This window comes from Misgurnus anguillicaudatus, chromosome 21 (genome assembly GCF_027580225.2).
Source record: "Misgurnus anguillicaudatus chromosome 21, ASM2758022v2, whole genome shotgun sequence".
Classification (NCBI taxonomy): Eukaryota; Metazoa; Chordata; class Actinopteri; order Cypriniformes; family Cobitidae; genus Misgurnus; species Misgurnus anguillicaudatus.
Genome location: NC_073357.2, coordinates 30,107,405 through 30,132,282, shown reverse-complemented (window position 1 = coordinate 30,132,282; position 24,878 = coordinate 30,107,405). Strand labels below are relative to the sequence as shown.

General features: G+C 37.9%; 2 protein-coding genes across 2 annotated transcripts in view; both read right to left on the bottom strand.

Annotated features, from left to right (window-relative positions):
- The window catches only part of rras2 (RAS related 2), a 51,557-nt gene extending 43,936 nt beyond the window's left edge, over positions 1 to 7,621 (bottom strand). Inside the window, exon 1 of the mRNA XM_055201728.2 lies at positions 7,241 to 7,621. Coding sequence (XP_055057703.1) covers positions 7,241 to 7,342 — 102 coding nt within the window. The 5' untranslated portion in view covers positions 7,343 to 7,621. The remainder of the gene's footprint in view (positions 1 to 7,240) is intronic.
- Positions 7,622 to 12,543: 4,922 nt separating this feature from the next.
- copb1 (COPI coat complex subunit beta 1) lies at positions 12,544 to 24,494 on the bottom strand. Its single transcript, XM_073858857.1, has 22 exons — positions 24,337 to 24,494; positions 23,595 to 23,740; positions 23,258 to 23,487; positions 22,992 to 23,161; positions 22,786 to 22,900; positions 22,611 to 22,703; positions 22,347 to 22,484; positions 22,140 to 22,259; positions 21,945 to 22,052; positions 21,676 to 21,822; positions 19,704 to 19,849; positions 19,484 to 19,580; positions 17,431 to 17,591; positions 17,230 to 17,350; positions 16,925 to 17,152; positions 16,626 to 16,805; positions 15,123 to 15,260; positions 14,919 to 15,045; positions 14,675 to 14,820; positions 14,503 to 14,592; positions 14,241 to 14,396; positions 12,544 to 12,879 (listed from the first exon to the last, which is right to left on the bottom strand). The coding sequence occupies exons 2-22, from the start codon at positions 23,683 to 23,685 to the stop codon at positions 12,820 to 12,822; spliced, it is 2,862 nt and encodes a 953-aa protein (XP_073714958.1). The 5' UTR covers positions 23,686 to 23,740; positions 24,337 to 24,494; the 3' UTR covers positions 12,544 to 12,819.
- Positions 24,495 to 24,878: the final 384 nt, after the last annotated feature.

The window sequence follows — 24,878 nt, the reverse complement described above, 5'->3', positions numbered from 1 at the left end:
ATATTAATACTAAAATATGATACATTTAATTTAGAGCTGTGGCACAGTGGACATATTTGTGCTTCTGGTGATCGTGCGGATCATGCTGGAGTCCAGCATACAACAAGGCTTGATCCCAGTCCATGTGTTCCTTCCCCAAAAATTCCTGTTGCTCCTGTATCTATTTAATAAAAGAAACAAACACTCAAAAATAGGGCTGGGTATTGGCAAGGGCATCACGATACGATCCGTGTCACGATACGTGGCGCGGTGTATCGCGGTACAATACAATATACTGCGTGTTGCGATACATTGCAATAATTTTTCTTCTGTTTTATCAAAAATGTAAAAAATAATTAGCTGAATAAAAAAAAACCTTTTTTCTTAAGCCAAAGTGCATCCACACGTCGGTTTTGAAAGCTGCAGGTGTTTTTACATTTTCTGCCATTTTCTCACTCCCGCTAACTTCTGAGACATTGGCCGAAGGGCCGTATATGACAGACAACTGGACAGCGACAACTACAGCAGCAGCAAAGGAGGTCGTTTGATGCACACAGAAGGATCTGATGGGGTTTTTAAAATATCAATAGTAGAGATTGAAATATTGATACACTATCGTGGAAAAAATCACAACAGTTAGCTGTATCGATATTTTTGCACAGCCCTACTCAAAAATGTAGCAAGTGATTTAAGCGGATGCTTAAATAGTCAAGGGCTTTAAAAACACAATACCAAGGTATATTGGAAGTAATTGTAACATGAAATTGGAGATCCTCCCAAAGAGGGAGGATTCACATTTATGAACACGCAGAGAAGTCAAACATTCAGGGCTCTATCTTACACCCGGCGCAATGCGGCGCAATGCGGCGCAATGCAGCGCAAGTGCAATTATAATTTTCACGTTTAGCGCCACGTTGTTTAAATAGCAAATGCATTTACGCCCCCTTTTGCGCCCATGGGCGTTCTGGTCTGAAAACGAGGTGTGTTAAGGTGCATTGTTGGCGCGTTGCTATTTCGAGGCAACTAAAATAGACTACGCCATTGACCAACAATAACCTGGTCTAAAGTCTAAAGTCAATGGCGCAATATGTTTTTTTGTTATTTAAAGAGCGCATTAGTAATATGCGCCTAAACGGGACGACAACGCAGGTTTGATACACATACATGAATGCGCAGCAGCACAAAAACGCTTTTAAATATGAAAGATTAAAGGATTGAATGTAAAAGATTATTATTGAGTCTCTTGGACATAAATGAGGATTGGACATAAATGAGGACTAATTATGAGACGTTAGAAGGCGCAAAGAGCTGCTTCACCTGCAGCCTGGTAAGTAAATAAATGCTTTGCTTTAAACAAATGCATCTGTTTTTAAATGTTTTTTTTTATTTTAAATGCTACCTCACGGATTTATTGTATATGATGACTCTGTACGTGTGGATATGGTGAGATGAGAAACATTTTTAAGTAATGCTTAAAAAACTGACGCTGTCTAAGTGCTGAACCTTGCGGAGAGCCGTTTGTAAATTCTTTATCTCCTGTTTGTAACAAATAAAGTATTTTACAGTACAAACCTTTTCTTACAAACTTGTAAATTATTTTTTGATGATATTGGATAGCCATTTAAAGCAATTAAAAGCCTGCTTTTTTACTTCCATGACTAAATGAAAACGTGTCTTAATGAAAAAATAACAATTTCAATACAAGTGTAAAACAACACAATTATTTAACATTAATCTTAAACTGGGGATCTTCTTCCTCCGCTTAGTTTTTCAGTTTACAAAGTCCGTCATCTAAATAGGAATTCGACATAGCGCCAGCACAACAGGCTTTTAAAGGGGATAAGAGCTGAGACTCTCATTGGTTTATTGCACGTTACACCCAAAATACTCCCATTAATTAAATATGACTAACCCTTTTCGACCATGCGCTCGGCGCACAAACCATTTTTCCCGTCATTAAATTAGCAAAAGTGGATTCGGACACGCCCATTTAGACGTTGCACTTTGCACTTTAGACAATGCGCTTAGATCGTTAAAATTGGGCCCTCATTCAAAGAGCACTTCCCAGAAAATTTCTGTAAAATTATTGGAAAGCATTCTGGAGAACAAATGGCAGAAACAATGCCTAAGGGTTGTGCCGTAGAGGTCATTTTCATACCATTTTATCTCTAAAATCTACCAAGTGCAGGACTTTAAATACGTAAGGTGCCTTCACGGGATCTTTACGGCATGCACGCCACAAATTCCGGAAAATCTTTGGCGGTGTGAATGAACCAAAATCAAACAATCTTGGACAAATCCCAGACACATTATCTGAGTATTTTTCGTAATCTCTGTGTGAAAAGGGCTAGAAAGTTTGGAAAAGAGTAGCATGTTTATCAGTACACTCTGGCATATAGCCATCCATCAGTGTGAGAAATCAGCAGGTGAACTCGCAAGGAGAAATAAACAACTATACTATCACTTCACCTGCTTCAGTAAAACGTCTGACATACAGTCACTCAGAAACTGAGTAATTCACAAAATAAGATTCTGTATTGGTGCAGCTGATAAAATACTTGTTGTTTCCTTTGTTCAAACTGCTTTTTATCTTTTTTATAATTATTATGCATGCCGTGTTTATGACTTATTATAATATTAAATGAGAGACTTCAGGAAATATTTATACTTTTTAAAACACGCCGCAGGACAATTTCAAATAAAGTTGTGAAAGCAAAATAAAAGTGTCTGAACGTTTCCTCCAAACCAGCACGTGTAGACATGGACACACAGAAGCCAGCATCATAACACCACAGCTTGTTGTTACTAAATTACGCTCATAGCAGCCTTTCACCTAAATGACCTTACATATTAGTAATCAAAACAATCTACCACGAGTTTCTGAGCGGAAGATTAAAGTTATTAGTATGTCTGATTTTTAGCGATGTACTAGAAGCCTTGCATAAAGCTAAATCACTTTATGTAACCACGGTGATCTGATCACGGTCCAGTCGCAAGAAACTGTGCTGCAGGGAGTCCGATCCCCCAGAAATGAGAGAGCCAGTGATAAGAGCTAATATTAGCGAACATGTGATCGTGCCCTCAACCACACCATGCTACGCTTAGTGTACACTCAGAGACTGCCTGAAAAGATAAAAAGGTCAGTGGGCCCTGCAACAATTTCAGTTTCACACTTTGCATTAATGAGGAAGAGCTGTTAAAAAAAGTTCATTAGCATTGAACCTTACAAGTTTGTGTGAATATATAAACACAATCAAAATAAATTGAATTATAAAGTAACACATGTTCTTGACCAATATATATATAAATATGTTTATGTGACCCTGTCTGTAAAAAAAAGGCTGAAGTATCATAAAAGCATCATATTATTTGACACATTGGCCTTATTGAGTCAGTATTAAAGATATCCTCACAGAATGTTGTTTTTTATAGAAAACAGACATTAGCTTTACTTTTCACAGGCAGGGTCTCGATATAATTCAACATATATAATTCAAAGGCCATGCTTAATGCTACTCCGTCCTTCGGCATGAATTGCATCACAATGACGTCAACCTAATCCATTCTGGTCTGAGTCACAAGCCTGGCTGGCACATACAAGTGTCATGACTCTAGTTTGAGATCAACCAGTCCGTTTTTGTAGTAAAGTCATTGTGGTCCCATGCAGCTTGGTGAGTTACAAATGCACAGCAGTTCTACGATATTTTTTTGCACAATAACATATCCTCAACCCGAATTCTGATCGATTATGTACCTGACGGCATAACTAACGAAGAATGTCAAGCTTGTTCCTAATTGATTATGTACCTGACGGTAGAGGTCGACCGATTTATCGGCCGGCCGATTAATTGGCAGATTTTTGGCATATTTTAAAAAAATCAGCTTTGGCCGATTTAGCTGCAAAATTAGGCCGATTAATATGCAGGCGCATCTGCGGGCACCTAAGCGCTGAACTCATGACGCTGCCTCTTGCTGCAAGCAGATCGCTCCCATGTGTGTGCAGCCGTGCGGGATGGCGGGAACGCGCAAATTAAGCAGCCAGTACAACAGCGCGACCGACGGGCTTATGTCTCGCGGTTCACTGTCCTTGCAAAGATTAGGCTCATTTCATGTGATTAATGAGTGATGATGAGTTTTGTTTGCGTGATAGCATGCGTACGCTTTCTGTCTTTAAACTGTCTCGCTGCTTTTTTTACTCAAAACAAAACTGACTCGATGGCGAAAGGTCGGAAGACCAAATCATATCCACCGAGGAAATGTTTTTCGTGTTGTTACAGTAACAGTTTGTTTACAGTTTTGCGCTGCTCAGCCTGGATAAGAACAGCGTCCGATTCGCGAACTGACTCCTTTGAACGGATTCGTTTGAATGAACGGTTGAAACAACAGATCTGTCCCAACACTAAACTCACAAGACGTCACTGTCAGCACAATCACTCACTTATAGCGCCTCAGAAATGAGAATGTAAATGTGTTTAGAAAGATTGTCTCAACTAAAAAACATAGACATTTACTATGTTAACTTTATGATGAATAAATAATTTATCAGGTCTACCAAATAAGGATTTGATCCTACAAGGCAATAAAAGCCATGGTAAAAAACTGATCAAAGATAATGACAGCAGAGTGTCAGGTAATATCTGTGTCTGATAAATGCATGGTGCAGAGGAGGTTGTAAAACTCTTCAGAAAGACCAGTCATAATTTTTTAAAATACTTTGACTTAAAGTGACATTTTTACATCTAAAATATTTGCTAATGATGAGAACATTTTGATTATTATGTACATATAGAAAATCGGCCAAACATATCGGCCATCGGCTGCCCTGATTTCTAAATATCGGCATTGGTCAGAGAAAAGGCCATATCGGTCGACCTCTACCTGACAGCATAACTAACGAAGAATGTCAAGCTTGTTCCTAACATGCTGCTGTGCGTCAAAAGCGATCACATAGTTTCCCATACAACTCCAGGAGGTGCTTGGAGATTGGGACGGAGCGGAGGGGCTTCCTCTTTCAGAGCCTGGATTCCGGCTTCTCTATGGTCATTAACCCAACATGACTCAGATAAAACCTCCCTAAGTAACACGCATCTGAATGGGGAAGCCTAGAGTCTGAAAACAGCTGGGTTGCTTTCTCACTGGCAAAGATTTCTAGAAACACTCAAACAGGAAGGGTCTTTCTATGGACTTCATGTTTTTTTTTTTTTTTGATCACTCTTGTTTTTACAAATTTAGCACCATTACTAATCTCAATTCTATAATAAAGCTTGGTTTATAAATTTTATAAAAACATTATGTCATTATGCGTTTGGTTTGTGTTAGGGATGCACCGATATGGACATTTTGGCCGATACCAAGCGATAACTCTTTAATTTGGGGCCCGATAACCGATATCTATAGGCCGATAAATATTCATATTATTTTCACAATGAAAAACTCGCAGACCGCTGACATCTTGTCTTTGCGCTAGACTAGCATACTCTTCTTAAGCCCGCAACACGTGTCATCTTCGTGCTATGTCACAGAAAGCACCAATCAAAACTCCACATGGCCAGCAATGAGCAAGTGAAGTGGTTCAACAAACCAAAATAATCCATCATTTATCGGCTTTCATTTATCGGCCTAATTTTGCTATCAGACCGATAACCGATAATATTAAAAATAAGCAGTTATCGGCCGATAACGATATGTCGGCCGATATATCGTGCATCCCTAGTTTGTGTAAAATTGCAGTCAACTTTTCTTCCATTTTTTTCTATTTAAAAAGTCCATTAGCTAGTTTTAGATTGTGAAGTCAACACATGTTGATTATTAAGCTTAGGGGTGGCAATGCTAACAGCAGTTAAGCATTAGTAAAGATCACAAGGGCACGGGGTGGTCAACCATATTACTCAAAAACATTTCAGTAGAGGAGGAAATTCTGGTTAAAAAAACACTTGTCATTTGATACAAATGAACGAAAATGAGAAAAGCAAAAATGAACAGAAGTTCTTCTATAGTAAATTATATAAATAAAAAGGTCTATTTTTTTAAAGCTTATTATTTAACCTGATTCAGTCTAAATATGAATTGTATATATTGTTGTTAAAAAAAATAAAAGATCGTAAAGGGTTTAATGTATACAAATTAGACTTATAAATCAAGCACTTCACAAAAACAAAAAAGTGACGAATATTTCACACTAAATTGTGTAAATTACACAATAACTCATTCAGCCCAACATCTAAGACTTCAATCAATGGCTTTCTATGCTTATATAGAAAAGTTAGGCATGAATTTATAACAAAAAGATAATGAAAATGTGATATCTTATTAAATCACCAACTTAAATCATCGCAAACAAATCAAACCCTACAGGCAGATAACAACATTTCCTCAAATTACATCTAAAGCCATGTTATTATCTGACACAGTGTCACACTGTAATTTGTTTTGATGTAGTTATAAACGCCTTGTTGAATGAGATGACAATATAAAACAGATTAAGGCCTGAGCTGGACAGCAATTTGGGCATCAAATGAGGGAAACTTGACTATTGCTTACGTCAATCTTTCAAAAGGACAAACGTAAATAAAAAACATAACAGAATGTTTGTATCCACTGACTATGAAACGATGTTTGACTGTGTTTTTATTGTATTATAACAATAACTGTTAACAGAATAAATGTTACAGTAACTGGGAAACTAAAACGGTAACATAGTTAACAAAATGGCAGAAAGCTTTTTACACTTTTTTCTTCTTTTAACTGTTGTAACAACTTAACTAACTATAGTATATGGGAGGAAATTTGGGGTTACCATGGTTTTTTATGTAGCTCAGTCGCCTACTTTAAAAGAAAAAAGGAAAAACTTCAACATTGTTGCATAACTTTGTTCTCGTATATGTAACTATATTTCCTCATCTTTCCCAAATAAAGTCCAGACAAACAGAATTCAGTCTAAATGTATTTCAGTCGTCTAAGTTACGTGATTTTGTATGATTTTATTCAATATGCAACAGTTCGCGAAACTGACTCAGTGCATGAACTACTATCCAACAGTTGTAACTCTTCCTAAACAACTTAAAGAAATAACTTTATGTTTTTTCCCAAACATACACGGAGAATTGTTATAAACGAAGCAGGCCTTGCTCAGATTCCTGAACCCCCTTTTTCTCTTATGGGGTCCCCATTTCTGTGTGCAAGATCCACCCATATCTCTTAAAGACCATTACGTCTCTTTAACGGGCCGACAAAAACAACATTCCGCCATCTATCCGCTTACCTGGATAAACTGGATGGTTAAGGCTGATTTTCCGACGCCACCACCTCCGACGACCACCAGGCGATATTTCTCCTGCACTGAGCCGTCCTTCCAGCCAGCCATCGGGGACACACTGCTGCTCTCTCTCCGCTGTCTAAACACACGCTCGCCGAGCCACTTTACTCCGTGACAGGCCTTCAGATGGAGAAATGCAGCGGGAAAATGCGAAGCGGTGATTGCTCGAGGTGTGAACTCAACGATAATCCCTGCGTGATGAGAAAAGTACGATCACGGGCAGTGGGAAATGCATTCAGAGTCCATACGCCCTCGTCTGAATCGCTGGCAGGCAGGCAAGCAGTGACTGTGTATGTGTGCTTGTCTGTGATGAGGGGAATCAGTTCAGTGTGTACACACATCTGACGCCAGGGGGCGCTGCTAGTACAGCTCGTGTGTGGCGGATATATATTTGAATACTTTATAGATGTACCTCAAGGGTGTAACCAAATATCCTAAATAGGCTTTGTCAACGTTTAGAAATCGTCAGTTACATTTGCATTGTAATTAAAAAGTAACAATTACATGTGTTTGTTTAGCAAACGCTTTTACCAGGCTATCCAAAACAAATAAAACAAAGATAAATACTCCGCCGCCTAATACTAAATTGAAATGTGGTATGTTAGCACTAAAGTTTTTAGTCATGGAAAACCATTATACGTCCCACTATGGAAATCTGAGAAGAGGGCAAACCCACAGAATATCACCTGCTTATGTATGATTTTATTATGTAATAAATATATGTAATAATTAAAGGGGCCATGGCACAAGACTTTTTTAAGATGTCAAATAAATCTTTCGTGTCCCTAGAGCACATATGTGAAGTTTTAGCTCAAAATACCATATAAATAATTTATTATAGTATTAAAATTGCCACTTTTTAGGTGTGTGCAAAAAAATTGTTTGTTCTTTTAAATGCAGATGAGCGGTTTGTTGCAATTAAAACTCGATTGTGCTGTGAATTATTTTTTCTCTCTCTCTTTTTTGCTGCACTAAATGGCAGTGCTGTGATTGGATAGTGCAGACTAAGGGGCGGTATTATTATAATAAGAGCTCCTAATGACATCATAAGCAGAGCTAAATTTCAACAACCTATTTTTTCATGTCCTTGTAGAGAATGGTTTACCAAAACTAAGTTACTGGGTTGATGTTTTTCACATTTTCTAGGTTGATAGAAGCACTGGGGACGCAATTATAGCACTTAAACATGGAAAAAGTCAGATTTTCATGCCATGGCCCCTTTAAGCCCTTTTAATATCTTTGGTATATATGTATATTTACATTAACCAAATGCAAATACTAAGACAACACACCCTTCACACTTGTATGTTTAAGGTTTCTGAGGGCATATGTTCATCCTGTAAGTACTGTTTGATCCCAGAAAACACTTTGTTAAAGGATACTTTTCACATTAAATGTTTAGCGTGTTCCTATAGTTTACACAAACTCTTGGATAGTTGATTTTGTTTTGATTATTTTAATAGCAGAGTTTATAAATGGACTCGTCTTGCATCAGAGGAATTTCGGGAATTTTAATTAACTTGTATTCCAGAACTCCATGATTCACACGATTTTACTGTAGCCACTGGGAGGAAAGTAACAACAGGAGTTCTCTCCACCTCCCACATTTCTGAAGATAAAAGATAACAGATTACAGGCAATGACTGTATATGATAAACATTTGAAAATGATAAATAGCCTTTCCGAAAATCCCTTATTCAGTAAATCAAAAGGGCGCCAGTTTTACTGTGAGTCCTTAATAGCAATTCATAATGTCAAAATTGCGTTATGGTGCATTCTGTGGTTATATTAGCCAGTGCATGTTGTTTATAAGCCTTTAAGCTTTTTATACAAGCCTATTAGAAATTATTTTGCCCTCCAAATCTTTTTTGTAGATTTTGTAGAATTTTTAAAGAAAAAGTCATGAATATTTTCTTTGGTAGGAGGACATTTTTAGGTTATGTACAGAATCATTGTTTTTGCCAACAATAGACTGTAGTCTTCTAAAGACAGGTGGGTCACAGTCATCTCATTTACAGGCTTAAATAGTGGTTTAAGTGTTTACTTCTGTGATGACTCACATCAAGAAACATGAGCATTTGTGCTTGTAATATCAAAACAGAAACCATAGCTTAGCTTTGCATGCTTTGTTGTGTTGTGATTCACCATTCTGTCACTAATTCCTATTAGTTTGACCAAGCATAGCAACATTATAAAAAAAAATCAGGTAATGAGAAAGCACTATTTTACTGTTCACAATACTGTGAAGTTTTTTCAAGCTAATCTGACTAATATATTTGTTTATCTAGTAAGTTAAAAGCAGCCTATAAATTAAAACATGTTCAGAACTTTTAGCAATGCAAAAAATTTTTGTATGACTTTGTATGAAGAAATATAAGCTTTGCAGTCTGTGCCTTTGAGAAGGTGAATTCAACAGGTCATTTTTGTTTGGTTAGACTTTCACTAGGTAATGTTGGTAAAAAATTAAACTTTTTTTATCCGAGTTAATATTTTATATTAACTCTTCATTGCTGAGGTTCATGCCTATTTACAGTACAATGAATCATCACACTGAAATGCTCCTGCAATAACGTTCCCTCAAATCAATGATGATATTTTTCGTACTGGGTGAGATATGAATCCGATTTTCTAAAGAGGCCAGAATTGGCATTTTAAAGGGCCTCTAACCTAGGTGTTTTCAGCAATATTAAAATAGTCTCTTAACCCCAGAATGTGTCATTTCAGCTCAAAATACACCACAGATCTTTCATTATACGATGTTGAACATGGCCATTTGTGGCTGCCATGAAAAGCGTGCTGATTTCTTGTAATGCAAAGGAAGCTTCTGTTCCCCTTCCCGTATGCAAGTAGGGGGTAGAGCGCTTACACATGTGCTTTGTACTACATCAAAACATGTGCCTCTGGCAGAAGGTCTGTGAGCAGCCATGGGTGGGGCATAATCAATGTGACATCACATTGATAGGGGATCCCCAAACGCCTTGCGGTTTAAAGAAGATTACACAAAGAAGAATAGATGGATTATTTCTGCACACACACTGGCGACTCATTTTCTGGTAGAAACACATTTAAAAGTGCATTTTCTAGGTTAGGGGAGCTTTAAGAGATACCAGCAAGAAATCAGCACCATTACCTTCCATAATAAGAAAAAAATAATACTAGTGAACAGTGCCCCTGATCTTCCTTTGTTATTTGTGTACCAGCTTTGTTTGCATTACATACTGTATATATAAATGATAGAGAGATAGTTATAAGCATTTGATCTAGAATTATAAGAAATATCTTAAAAGCAGCAACAGTTCTTATTTTACATATAACTGGCACAGAATGAGTTAAACTTCCTGCTTACAATTATATTTCTCTATTTGCTTTACCCATTATCTCAGCATGTTTTGTTTTTATTAATCTTTATGGGGCGATTTCCCACACAGGTATTAGACTAGTCCTAGACTAAAATAAATGTAAGAGCTCCCCAAATTGAAAACATCTTGCAATGACATATCTTAAAATAAATCAGTGCCCTTTGTTTTGCCTAAAAATGCACAAAGTAATGTTTTTAGAAAGGCATGTTTGTTAAAAGTAGTTATATTTCCTAATTATACTAACACCTAGTCCTGTCTTAAGGTAATCCCTGTCTGGAAAGACACCCCTATAAGTATCATTTTTAGCAGCCATGAGTAAGTTCATAACAGAAAGAATAAACATCAGTGATACATGAAACTCATAAAAGTCCATTAATGTAAATTTTATGTGGGTAAAGTTTCATGTTATAAAAACCTAATGGTATTAAATGAGGACATACATTGTTACATCAGCTCCTTTAGCACTCATCTCATCTACTCGACATGAAAGCTGATTAAGTCTAATATATTATTTACTTTAGAAACTACTTCCACAGCACTTGGACAGATACAAGGCATTATTATATCCGACTACATGCTTGTAAATTGACATACACAACCATTCAAAGGCTTAGGGTCACTTTCTAAACTCTTGTATCTTAAACTTCTTTGATCTAAGGGTGCGTTTAAAAATATTTTTGGAGAAAAAATATAATTAGGCAAACCATTTAGTTAGTTACAAAAAAATAAAAGGATGAGACCTTATCACCAATAAAATTAGGGAGGTATCATTTAAGATTGTTCATCGCATATACCCTGTAAAACAGATAAGTGCTAAATTTTGTACAAATATTGACTTGGAAATGTGTATTTTGTGGAAGAGAAAATGAAAGCATTGTCCATTTGTTTTATAATTATTATTATAAATAATATGTGTGTGTGTGATTTGTAAATATACAATTTAATGGAAAGGACATTTTATTGTTTTATGATGATTCTATTGATTTTAAAATGTGCTACATTTTGACTTTGTTAAAATATGGACATTTCTTTATCCATAAATATAAATGGGCTGTGAAAAAACACATAGAACTAAATCACTACCTGTACACATTAAAAGAAATAAGAAATAACAATGCAAAAAAGACTTTCGATTACTGTAAAGCCTTAAATCTATCATTTGACTAAATTTGTAATATTTTATATCCATTTCAATGTGAATTTCTTTTTTTTTTATTCCTGTATCTGTCTATCGTATTTGTCAAATTTGATAAAAGTAATTGATACTGTATTGCCCTTCCCACTGTTCAGAATATTAGAATGAAAAAAAAGGATGAGACCTTAAAAATCTGCTAGATAAAATACCAGAAGTACATTTCTGCAAATTCTACACAAGAGAGACTACTTTGAAGATGGTTGAATATAATTCACAGCGTAATTCCCATAGTAACTTTTCTATTTTCCCTTAATTTTGATGAGTTCACTATTACTAAAACTTAGGTATAGTATTTAACACTAAACTTTTGAATGAAAGTGTATTTGTGTTGCAAAATTATTGTTGCAAACTAGAAGTCAAAACCATTACCATATTTTCTAATAGTTGTACAAGTTGAGTTAAGGTTTCTAATTTGTTTGTATTTTGTAATCCATCCAAAAATCTGTGAAGATTTCTGCAGACGCAAAACCAGTGTGTGCCTGGGTTATGACTGACCACAAATCTCATGAGTCTAGAGTCATCTGAGAGGCAGGAGGCCATAACAAAATTCTCAAAATTCCAAAAGCTTTTGTACAAGAGAACACATCCTTGTTGTGTCAACTGTGGTTTGAGGGCAGGGAGCTTTCTTGTGAAAGTGAGCCTAAAAGGACTACGGTCACTGTATTCGTAAAACAAGAGAATAATAATAAGAAAAGTAATTTTACATGTGCAGTGTTTATTATGTGAAACAAATTACAGTTTAACAGGGTCAATGCCTTGTAGACCAGTTAAGAAGAATCTTGTTTGTAAAAAAAGTCAAATACTTCCCCCTTCAGACATATTTTATGAGTTTGAAGAACTTAGATCTTGGCTACAGAGCATTGCAGTCTGAAAAGACATAAACAAGCAATACAGAAGACTAGAGATAGGAATGACCATAGCGTATTTTAGTTGCATCTTCCTCTTTGCCAAAACAGCATCAGTCTCAGTTTTTATGAGGCCATCTTCTTCTGGGAGAGGTTGATCTTGTCACCCAGACTCAATGCCATTCCCTGTTGACAAAACATCAAATATATACATTTCTTCAATATTTTGAACACAATTTCACTGCTAATTTATATGAATTCAGTCTAATTTGCATGTTGTTTACTACTGCTTTTGTCTCAGTGACGCTTCACTTTTGGATGATTTACATTGCACAGTCAAGCTGAAGAAGTTATTCATGACTTTGTCAGTGGCCATTACAATGCAAGAGCGTAAGGGAATTAATTAAATCAAAGTGGGAACTTAGTAAATCTACTGAAACTTAAGTTTGATTTTCTGTCACTAACATAACAGACCATTAACATAATTGATCACTAGAATGAAAATAATTTACAACTTTTTACAACAGGCATTTAAACCCACAATATAATCAATTACAAGAACAAACACATTCAATTTTAACCCGTTATCCTCTCTTGATCCTGCATTCAGTGTTTACAGTATACATTTTTATTAAAGGATTAGTCCATTTTCTTAAAAGAAAAATCCAGATAATTTACTCACCACCATGTCATCCAAAATGCCGATGTCTCTCTTTGTTCAGTCGAGAAGAAACCACGTTTTTCGAGGAAAACACCGCAGGATTTTTCTCACTTTAATAGAGCCCAACATTTAATACTTAACTCAACACTTAACAGTTTCAAAGGACTATAAACAATCCCAAAGAGGCACAAGGGTCTTGTCTAGCGAAACGGTTGTCATTTTTGACAAGAAAAACAAAAAATATGTACTTTTAAACCACAACTTTTCGTCTAGGTCCGGTCCAGCGCGACCTAACGTAAATGCGTAGTGACGTAGGGAGGTCACGTGTTACATATATAAAACGCACATTTGCGGACCATTTTAAACAATAAACCGACACAAAGACATTAATTAGTATCAGTGGCATACAACAACGTAGGAACGGTCCTCTTTCTCAACACACTTGTAAACACTGGGGCGGAGTTTCGCGTTCGTCTTCTGCGACCTCTTGACATCATGACGTATTGCGTGGGGTCAGCTGGCGCATCACGACCGTTTCTAGACGAGAAGTTGTGCCTTAAAAGAGCACATTTGTCACTTTTCTTGTCAAAAATGACAATCGTTTGGCTAGACAAGACCCCCATGCCTCGCCTGGGATTGTTCATAATCCTTTAAAACTCCGTTGAAAAAAACTGTTAAGTGTTGAGTTAAGTATCAAATGTTGGGCTCCACCAAAGTCCATTAAAACTAGAAAAATCCTGCAATGTTTTCCTCAAAAAACACAACCTCTTCTCGACTGAACAAAGAAAGACACCAACATCCCGGATGACATGGTGGCGAGCAAACCATCTGGACTTCTCCCCCAAGAAAATGGACTAATCCTTTAAGTTTTGACAAAAACGGTCACCTGGCTCTTGGCGCGGATGCGAATGTGGCCATTGACTGGGGCGTCAGGACCCAAGTGGATGGGCTTTTCAATGCTGACGTTTGCAAGGGCATCCTCTCCAAATATAGAGCGGGCATACAGGTTCGCCGCCATAAAACCACAGATGCCAGAAAGTGCCTAATTCAAAGAAAAAACATGATTCGTGATGCTCGCTGCTGTGCAACACAACATAAATGTAACAACCATACAGCATGTACTGGTTTGCTTTAAGAGACTACTGTACCTTCTCTGGGGTCAAGCACTTCATGTTGGTGGAGTTAAGGATGTGTTGGAGATACTCGTTTAGTTCTATGATGTTGGTGTTGACAGTAACCTGAAGAAGAAATTCAAGACATTACAAAAAACAGAACAGAGACTAATATAGCTGTTATTCCCAAAGAATTCCCCAGTCTTGCCTTGTTCTCCCATTCGAATTCAGCCCACATCTGTCTGAACTCGGCATCTGTGCAGGTGGCGGGTTGGATGTAATCCATGATATCTATGTGAATGTCGCTCAGCACAACGCAATTCCTGTCACTGGCTGCTCCCGACACATCATACACTAAAAAAAGAGACGTTAGTTGAAAGAAATTTTAGTCCCCACTGTAAAAAAAACATACCACTTTTTTAAAATGGATAGTGCTGGATAATTTCACAAACCTATGTTTCCAAAAATAATGCCGTTCTCTGTGGAGGCGACTTTTACATTGGCTTTGATGTTGGCGAAGTCATGAGGAGCCAATGTGAGAGGAGATGGCTTCTCGACCAATTTAAGATCACCAAGTGTTAAGGATTGTGTTCAGTAAACATGCACCAAAACAGACAATGCTGACAGTGAGGAAAGAAACAACTTGTACCAAGTGTCGCCAGCTCCAAGGTGCAGTTCTGTAAAGTGTCGCTAGTCTGATTAACAACCAGGACATCCAGGACGATGTCATATTGGTTGACATGGACGTATGCTTCTGCATAGACTGGATCTGAGAAACCAGTCAACTGTGTCACCTGAAAATAAAACCGTAAATCTGAGTCTGAGCTCCAATGAACCAGCATGACTATTGTATATAGATGTAACCGACATAAAATATTGTGCCAATCAGCGGTCTGATAATCCTCAATCACCATACATCCAGGGATTAACTGATATTGGACAGCTCATACAGGCTACATTACTAGTACTACTTAAAGGGACACTACACATCTTTTGAAAATATGCTCATTTTCCAGCTCCCCTAGAGCCAAACACCTGTCCTTCACCGCCTTAAAATCCATTCAGCTGATCTCCGGCTCCGGCGGCACCACCCCCAGCATAGCTCAGCATAATCCATTGAATCTGATTAGACCATTAGCGTCGCTCTAAAAAATAATCAAAGAGTTTCAATATTTTTCCTATTTTAAACTCGACTCTTCTGTAGTTACATCATGCACGAAGACCGACGGAAAACCAAAAGTTGCAATTTTCTAGGCAGATATGGCAAAGAACTATGCTCTCATTTTGGCATAATAATCAAAGACTTTGCTGCTTTATGAAATACATAAATTTATCATGAATTCTGTGTAATTAAACCTAAAAAAATAAGGCTACTAACCAAAAGCACTACTTTTTTGTATAATTTAATGTTTTTTTTATTAAAATGTTGAGTTTTAGAACAGTTTTTTGTCACAAATTTTCTTTGGGGGGCCGCAACGGAATGCACCGTACACAAGGGGGGCCGCACGCTGAAAAAGTTTGGGAACCACTGTGCTAAGCTATGCTAAAAGTGGCACCGCCAGACCCGGAGATCAGCTGAATGGATTCCAAAATTGTAAAAATCAAATGTTTAACTCTAGGGGAGCTGGAAAATGAGCATATTAAAAAAGTGGAGTGTCCCTTTAAATGTTTCAAATAAAAAAACAATAGCTAATAAATTACTGACTCTCCAATCGATATTTTGTGTCAAGTTACACATGGCAAGCAGCCATGTAATAAGCAGATAATGTTCAGTGAGCCGGACATTGTTGTAAAATAATACTCTTCAGGGTGATACAAGCCCTGATCGCCCTGTTGTGGTTTGTTTTGTGATTGCTGCCTGCACAATCATTTACATATTTATATGATAAAAATAATTATAACATTATTCACTAGAGAGAAAAACCAAGGCAATATTACATATTAAATTACGAGACACAGATGGGAATAGGAAAAACATTCTTAAGACGCCTCCCGACTTCTAGTTCTGTAATGATCATTCATTGAACTACCACGCCATCTGGTGGTGAAAGATGATGCGATACAAAATACCTTACTAGTTAATTTAGCCTTGAGCAACAAGCCACTATCATAAAACAAAAATGACAGATAAACTTAGATTAATCAAATTTTCTATAGACCTTATTAAGTTTGGAGGCCAGCGGGTCCGCAGCCTCTTTCCTCTGAGTGTTACCCATAGCTGCCAGCAGACTGAGTTGGAATTGATCCTCTTTGGATGCGGTCTCATTCTTAGCCGTGAGCTGCATGAAGGAGATAGGATCGTCTGCCTGAACGGTCACGTTACGCTTCTCAGACTCTTTCTGTTAAAATAACAACAAACACAGTTCATTAAATTGGTGCCACAATATAACCAACGACTTAATGCAGACCATCTGAATCTCAAAGTGCAAGGGGAAAAGCGTCAATAATGTGTTTTAACCTTCTGAGACAGTTTCTCCTCCTCCAGTCTGACAGCGAGCATGTGGGAAAGGGATCTGCGGCACTCCTTGTTAAAAATGTCGTTCATGAGAGGCGAGCATTCGGACAGGACCTTGAGACACAGCGAGATGCGGTCCACATCATCATCAGTAATAGGTTTCTTTGGCAGAGATGACTTGCCCAGATGGAGGATGGTGGCCATGATCAACATAGCTTCTGCCACGAACGACTGAAAGCAACAAAATAACATTCATTACACCTGTGTTTAGGTGGTATAAGAAAAAACAAAAAACAAAAATAACATACATTTTGTCTTTTCTTCTCTTCGGTGAGGGCAACATAATGCAGGGCCACTTTGGTGAGGGTGGTGGCCAATGAGGCAGCAACGTAGAAGTCTCCATCCATCAGGAACCCCCTTAGCGGAGGCCTACAGAACATAAGGATGATATATGTTAGAAATGTAATATGAAGAGGTTTAATTATGCATTAGTAAGGAGAGATACTCACCGGTCCTCTTCTTTCTTGGATGGTCTGGAGGTGCTGAGAGCGCTTTGAGTGACGTAAGTGCCCATCTCTGTCACCAGCTTAGGAGCTGGAGCCGCACTCACCTCCTCCTCTGGTTTCACTTCTCCAGCCTCCTTCTTCAACTCGTTCTCCACAATGGGAATCTAAATAGGTAAAAAAAACATGTTTTAAACCCATTTCGTGTATAAGTACTCCAAATGTTTAGGGAAATCAGCAGTAGATGTTTGGAACAATTATGTGAGACGAGTTTATACTATGCAACGCAGTTCTCATGTAAACAACCACGTGTTGTGTTGGTATGTGGGGCTTTAGCACTTCAGAGAGACACACATATAAAGTCATTTGAGCTGCTATCAGTGTCTGACTGTGTCTACTATTGAGAACAAAAATCAAACCTTCTATTGTTTTACAACGCTACATATGTATTGAAAATAACATTGACATCAACTTTCATATTTGCGTCACTATGATTATAGACATATGCAAATAAAATAAGGACTTGACTGTTGTTTGTTCATACTGACAGTATTAAAGCTTTACCTGTAATCTGCTGTGGGAGCAGAACATTTCCAAATTTATACTTTATACTAAATGTGAATGTCAATCCTAAACGTTAACGGTGCAAACAAATGCATATCCCTCACTAAATACCACATTAGACACAATGATGTTTAAATAGTGATTTAAATTTCAGCATTACAATTAAATTTCTTTCAACATTTATAAATCTTATGAAAATTCTATGCTCAAATGTCGATCAAATGTGCCTGTAGCTCATAGCCAATTGGTGTGTTGCATAGACGTTGTCATCGTTTTGCTGCCCCTCCCGGTTCTGTGATTGGTTCCCTATGCCGTTTATTGGGTGCTATGAATGTCTATCAAATGCGTCTCTACGTAGCTCATAGTCAATCGATGTGTCGCATAGACGTCGTCATCATCGTCTTGCTGCCCCCTCCCTGTTCTATGATTGGTTCCCTATTTCAGGGAAAAATTTGGGCCATGGTTTCCATGCTAGACTTGCAGCGTAAATAAATTTGCACGCAAGGCAGCATGGGGAAACCCAGGCTAAATAACCTGTAAAGTTTTGTTCATTTGCATATTAAATGTTTTCACTTCTGCACTTTATACTGAGAGGGACACCATAGTGTTGACTGTGTAGAAAGGGAGGTCTGATGTCTTTCCACCGTACACGACATTTGGACGTGACTTCCAGAGTTCGCCCCCTAGTGGCAGTTGTCATGAAATTTCAGTTTGAGTGTAAATCTTTGCCAACATGGGAGAGAAGTTCTTCCAGCGCAAGAGCCTTCATTCTAATATATTGTTTGATATTTAAAGGTGCAGTGCGTAATTTTTAGAAAGATCTTTTTACAGAAATGCAAAATAATATACAAAACTATATTATCAGGGGTGTATAAAGACCTTTCATAATGAACCGTTTTGTGTTTATTACCTTAGAACGAGACCTTTTTATCTACATACACCGAGGTTCCCCTTACATGGAAGTTGCCATTTTGTGCTGCCATTTTTACTAAGTTGTCTCTGACGATGACATGTTTGTCCTGTGGCAGCTACCGTAGCTTCTCTATGTGTTTCAAATGCGAGGGGTGAGCAGTGGACTAAGCCGTTGGTTTCAATTCGCAACCTCACCACTAGATGCCGCTAAAATTGACACACTACACCTTTAAGGAATAATTAACGACAGGCTGTTAAATGATAGGAAAATAATGCACACCCAAGGTGGTAATGCGGCAAGATGCAAAGTGGAATTTATTTTCAAATAATTCAAAGGACTGGAGTAAATTTTTCCACTTATACCACAGACATTGGTCTGGTGGTTACTTTAACAAATCTGACAGGTCAGGTGTGCGTTTATCGAAAAATAATGCATATCTTTTCTCAACCAATCAGAATAAAGCATTCACCAGCCCCAGTTGTATAATTGTACACTACTAAATTGTTTTTGAAGTATGAAGATCAAAGACTTTCACCCACTTAAACCAGTGTATTGGTTGATGTGAGTCATGTAACTACACACCTCTCCCAGAGATCTGCGGACTTCTGTCATTACGCTTTGGATGTCCTCTTTAGTGCTGCAATATTCCCCCAAAATCCACAGTGCACCTCTATAAATCCTGCAAAGCAAAAAAACGAATTAGCATCTTGTATAACTCCAAACAAGACATAAGACACTAATTCATTTTTAATACACCAGATTATTTATGTAATTGGTTTAATCGAACTGCTACATCTCTTACTTGACCGTCTTGATGGCATGGAAGACCTCCAGCATCTTCTCAATGATAAGAGGTCGAAGGTTGTCAAACCTCTGAATAGCCTCCCGCACAAACTCCAGCACATCGGCTGCGGCCGCCTCATTAGTGTCACTCAGGAACTCCATCAGCTGTAGCCACATACAAATCACAAATGTGTCCATTTAACAATAACCTTCACACCTGTTGGTTACTAACAAGATACTTTACCCAAGTTGTTTTGTGATGCCATGAAGCCTTTTACAGAAATGCAAAATATATACCTTTCAAAAAGTATTCATTAATTTTAAGTGTTAAATAGAGACAGAATCCAACGCGTCATAACCCGAAAACCACGCCCACCGGGGGAAAACAATCCATCCGTCTCCATTGACTTTGTTTTGCGAGAGGCTGCCTACTTGTCATTTCTGGCTTATAACAAAAACAGAATAATCCCTAAAAGCTGATGTGTGACAATGTGTACAGCTAACAAGCCAAAAACCACAGAAATAAGTTTTTACAAGCTGTCGACCCCAAAAAACGAGCGTTTAAAGACACAAAAGTGGAAAACAGGCAACTTTTCATACTACTACTATTAGTAGAACTGCACCCACTAGAGGGAAACGCAGTCGGCGATCCACTTTTTTCTCCTTAAAGGCTGGGTTTTATGGCTCGACAGCCTATAAAAACCCATCTCTGTGCTTCTTAGCCCGCCAGCTGCAAACCCTGTCACACAGCACCTTCAAGGCATCACTCTGTTTTTTGTTATAAACCAGAAATGACAAGGAGGCGGCCTCTCGCAATACAAAGTCAATGGAGTCGGTTGGATTGCCCCCACACCCCGTGGGCGTGGTTTTCAGAATAGCATAACTGCGTTCTGTCTCTATGACCCACTATCTTATAGGTGGTGTGTGTAATGTCTGCAAGCACTTTTTCCAAACACTTGGCTCTGCAGCAAACTTAAACCAAACTGAATACATGTTGTATTTTTGGGTCAATCAAACAAACACTGCAATGTTGGAAGTGCCACTGTATACACTTTTCAAACTACAATTAGTCATGTAGTTCAATCGGTAGAGCACTTTGTTAGCAACACAAAAGTTATGGGTTTGATCCAGAAATTAAACACTGTTTAAAATGTATATTTGAAGTGCACTTAAAGGCCTAGTCCACAAATACACAGGTATTTTTATAAACAGAGTTTCCCCTAATTCATTACAAAAAAATCTCTTTCTTCCCATGAACACCCAAAAAAAAACAGTATGAAGGACTGTCAAGAGCATGCCAAACCAACAGATGGCGATATATCCCTAACCATAAAGCCATGTTGGCCAATCAGAAGCCACTGCAGTGTCTTGGCAGGAACAACAACATCAAAGGCCAAAAACTTAAAACCGCTGCAACCAGACTTTCAGAATATCTTCACCCAATCTAGAGTTTTCATAGAAGTTCGGTTTCAGTCACTTGATACTGCGTTTGTATGTGGACAAACCGCATAGAAAAAGCTACAGTTTAGAATATCCCTGTGTCCTTGGATTAAAGCGTTAGGGATGTTTGGCAACCGAAACTATTCGGATGAAAAAAATGCATATTTCTCAGTCACTTTAAAATGCATCCACACTGCCGACATGTTTGCTGCATTTATAAAGCGTGCACGCCTCTCACTTTACATTAGTTGCTATCATCTAATGATTGCATCATCAAAAATGGTATTGTTCTATAAAATGTATTTGGTCTTTTCACCTTTTCGGCCAAACACCGAAAATGCTTTTTTGCTGTTTTCGCCAAATACTTTAGGTGGCTGAACATTCTGTGCGTCTCTACAAAGCATCTGTCTTATATACTACTATACTATACTATGCATGAAAGTAAAGGTGAACTGCCCGTTTATTGTTGACTGCTAATTATACTGGAATAAAAAAATAAACAAATAATACTGAATATTTCACTGTAAAAAGAGTTAAGTATGAAAACGTACCACAGGGATGACGTTGGCTGCCATGTCAGGGAAGCGCACACTACACGAGTGCAGAGTACGAACTAGCAGCTGCCTGTACTTGTCTGTATCCTCATGCTCGGTCACATTGTTGGTTTTGATGACTTCTTTCTTCAGCACTATAACCAGCTGTAAAATAGACAAACCAAAGCGCATATCAGGTTGCTTGCATCAAACATTCAGATGTTCTTGCATTGATTAGTGCATAAATGTGTCTGTATATTACAAAAACATCAGACTGCGGCACACACCTCCTCTACATTGCGGGATGACACCAGGTCCAGGGCCAACTGTAGGGTCTTCTTGCGCACCTCAAGATCAGGGGTGGTCAAAACTCTCAGAATATCCATCACCAGGTCCTAAAACCAGACAACAGGGTAATAAGGCTCACTGACAAGGTTCCTTTGCAGAATAAGTGGTTTACGGTGACATGAAGAACTGCTTACCTGGAGAACTCGCTCATGTGTTGGGTGTTCCTTCAGCTCGATCAGCCGATCCAGAACAATGAGCTTGACGTTGTTGTCACTCTCTTTAATGATCAGATCAATGTAGCACTGAGCAGCAGCCTGGTAGGCAGAAGAAAATCAAACATTGTCATTTCACCACTCGGCAGTAAAAGTTAAGCAAAACAGCCAGGTGTCAAATTCTCAAACCTTAATGGCGGTGGGAGCACTGGACAGTGTGACAAGAGTGCCAGCTGCTTCATATTTAACTGCAGGACTGGAGGACTGCAGCAGGTTGTAGATGCAACGGATGAATCGTGCTCTCTCTGAAGGGTTCGCATGGCAGACCTAAGCAAAGTGCGGCAAAATGTTTAAGACCACTTGACAGCATTTGATGTATTATAAGCAGGCGCAGGGCTATAATTATGCAATTTTGCATTATTACAATGTCCCTAAAGGCACGAGATGTCTCACCTTATAAATCAGTTCTACAATGACAAGCTGTAAAATGTCTCCGAATGTGTGCACCTGATCAATACAGGTGCTAAGGTAGTCGAGAGCTCTATCCTGAAAAACATTTTTAAAAAGTACATTTTAGACAACATTTATCCTTAAACTCGCACAAGTTGTGAATCTATAGATTGTGTACCTGATCGGCATGAATCAGCATCATAAAAGCGTTTCTCTTGCAACTTGCATCCTTCTCATTCACAAGAAAATCATGGATCAGCTCTGGAGCATCTGGGATCAAATGCTCAAAGTTTCTAAAAATTAATAAAAAATGCACGTGCTGTTAGATGCTCTCACTTGTAACTCAAACTTGTGCAAAACAAACAGACAAAATAACACCCCCACCTGTAGATGGTGTAGATGGCCAGGACTGCATTACGACGCACATAACTGTGACGATGTTCCAGGCAGGCACGGATCGCTGGCATGAGGGGTTCCAGCAGCTCAGACTCCTTCAACTTGCACAAGAAGCGCAGAGTTGAGCCACGGATGAACTCGTTGGGATGCTGGAGATCCTAGAGATACATTGCACAGATGGTATATTTAGACATTCTGATATAGAATAGATAAATTATGGCACACAATAACTGATATTCATATTATATGCCTACCTTTCTATAGGCATCGCAGACCAAAATCATTTCCTGAAGAAGTTTACCATCAGGAGTGGTTTTGGGTACAATCTCCCAAAAAACAAGTAGCAGTTTTTTAATTGTGTGATCCTGAAGTGGCAGGACAAACCGGATGATGGTCATTAACAGCCCTGGAAGTTTCTCGCCATTCAGGATCATGATGATAACCTTCTTTAAAGCCTCCGTCTTGGCTTTGATCTCCCCCTTTTCTGTTTTCACAAAAACAGAAGCAGACATCAGTTAAGGTGCATCTTACTGAAATACTTTCAATTTTGGGCCGTTTTATCAGTAACACATTTCTACATGTTAGGATTACCTAAATCAGCCTTCAAGCTGACTTCTGATGGTGGTTCAGAGTCATTGGTGACATTAATAAGGGTGTAACACACATTCTCTGCGGCTGTCATGATGTCAGTACTTCTTCCACGAGACTTTACTCGGAGAGAATGTCTTTGAGGATTCCTGAAACACAGATTACAGTTTAAATTTAGACAATGGCTACTAAAGTATCTAATATTAGGAAGATAAAGTATACTGACAATATGGTGACAGCATACCATGGTATAGTATAGTGATGACATCAGACGGTTCCTTGATGCATATTATAATACCAAATAATTACCATATTTTAGGATTATGTACTGTGGTATTAACATGGTATATGTACTGTGGTATTATTAACATATTTTGTACTACTTTTCAACGTATAAGTTTAACTGACCTAATGATTTTGCAAGAGATCTAATGATAAACTGCCGCACTGGATTTTTCTGAATTAGCATGTAACAGTTAGCACCTCTACCCAAGACTAACATGAGACTTTGTTACAAAGTTGTATATTTTATACACGATTCGTGCCCATTACATCCAGTTTTCACCGACTACACAGTTTGTCTGCTTGTATGATCAATCAACATGTCTGCTGATGCAGTAACAACTAGCATGCTAACCGTCTACGATAAAAACTAACACAGACGATCGGTAAGTTGATGTTTTCGGCGGCTTAAAATAACAACACCAATGTTCTTTATAAATGTAATTTAATGTTGAGGTGTTACCTTTATGACAGGTATCTGGTCTTTGTATTCTGTATACGCATCCGTGTCTTCAGAAATTCTGATCCTTCCGAATGACGTGGAAGTGGACCGACTTCGCCACATCAATACTACAGGGCGCCAAGAGGGACAAAACAGACGACGCGTTTCGCGAACGTAAAAGTCTTTTTTGTGAAGTGTGCATTAAGCCATTTTCATTTAGTATTTCAAGTAAATACTATTTTAAATATTTTATTACATTTTAATTTATCAAATTAAGTTCAGTTTATCAATTTCAACTTATATTATAAGTATAGCAACTTATAAAAACAAGCTGAAATTGCTTAACTTAATTTGAAAATATTGAAGAGAAAATAAATATTTTAAATAGAAATTAAATGAAAAAGTTGAAAGGCAGTTTGACTATACTTAAAAATTAAAGGCAGGTAAAAAATGTAGCAGTGTAGAAATGCGTTTGTGTCTTGAATGTAAATAAAGACTTTAAACCTTCTTCATATCACAGTTCTGAAGTTTATTTGAAATCTTTAATATCTGTAATATCTGTT

Coding starts and splice junctions, on each gene's coding strand:
- copb1 (XM_073858857.1), bottom strand. CDS start 23,685: ATGACAGCCGCAGAGAATGTGTGTTACACCCTTATTAATGTCACCAAT. Junction 23,488..23,594: donor CAGCTTGAAGGCTGATTTAG/GTAATCCTAACA, acceptor TTGTGAAAACAG/AAAAGGGGGAGATCAAAGCC. Junction 21,823..21,944: donor CATCCCGCAATGTAGAGGAG/GTGTGTGCCGCA, acceptor TCTATTTTACAG/CTGGTTATAGTGCTGAAGAA.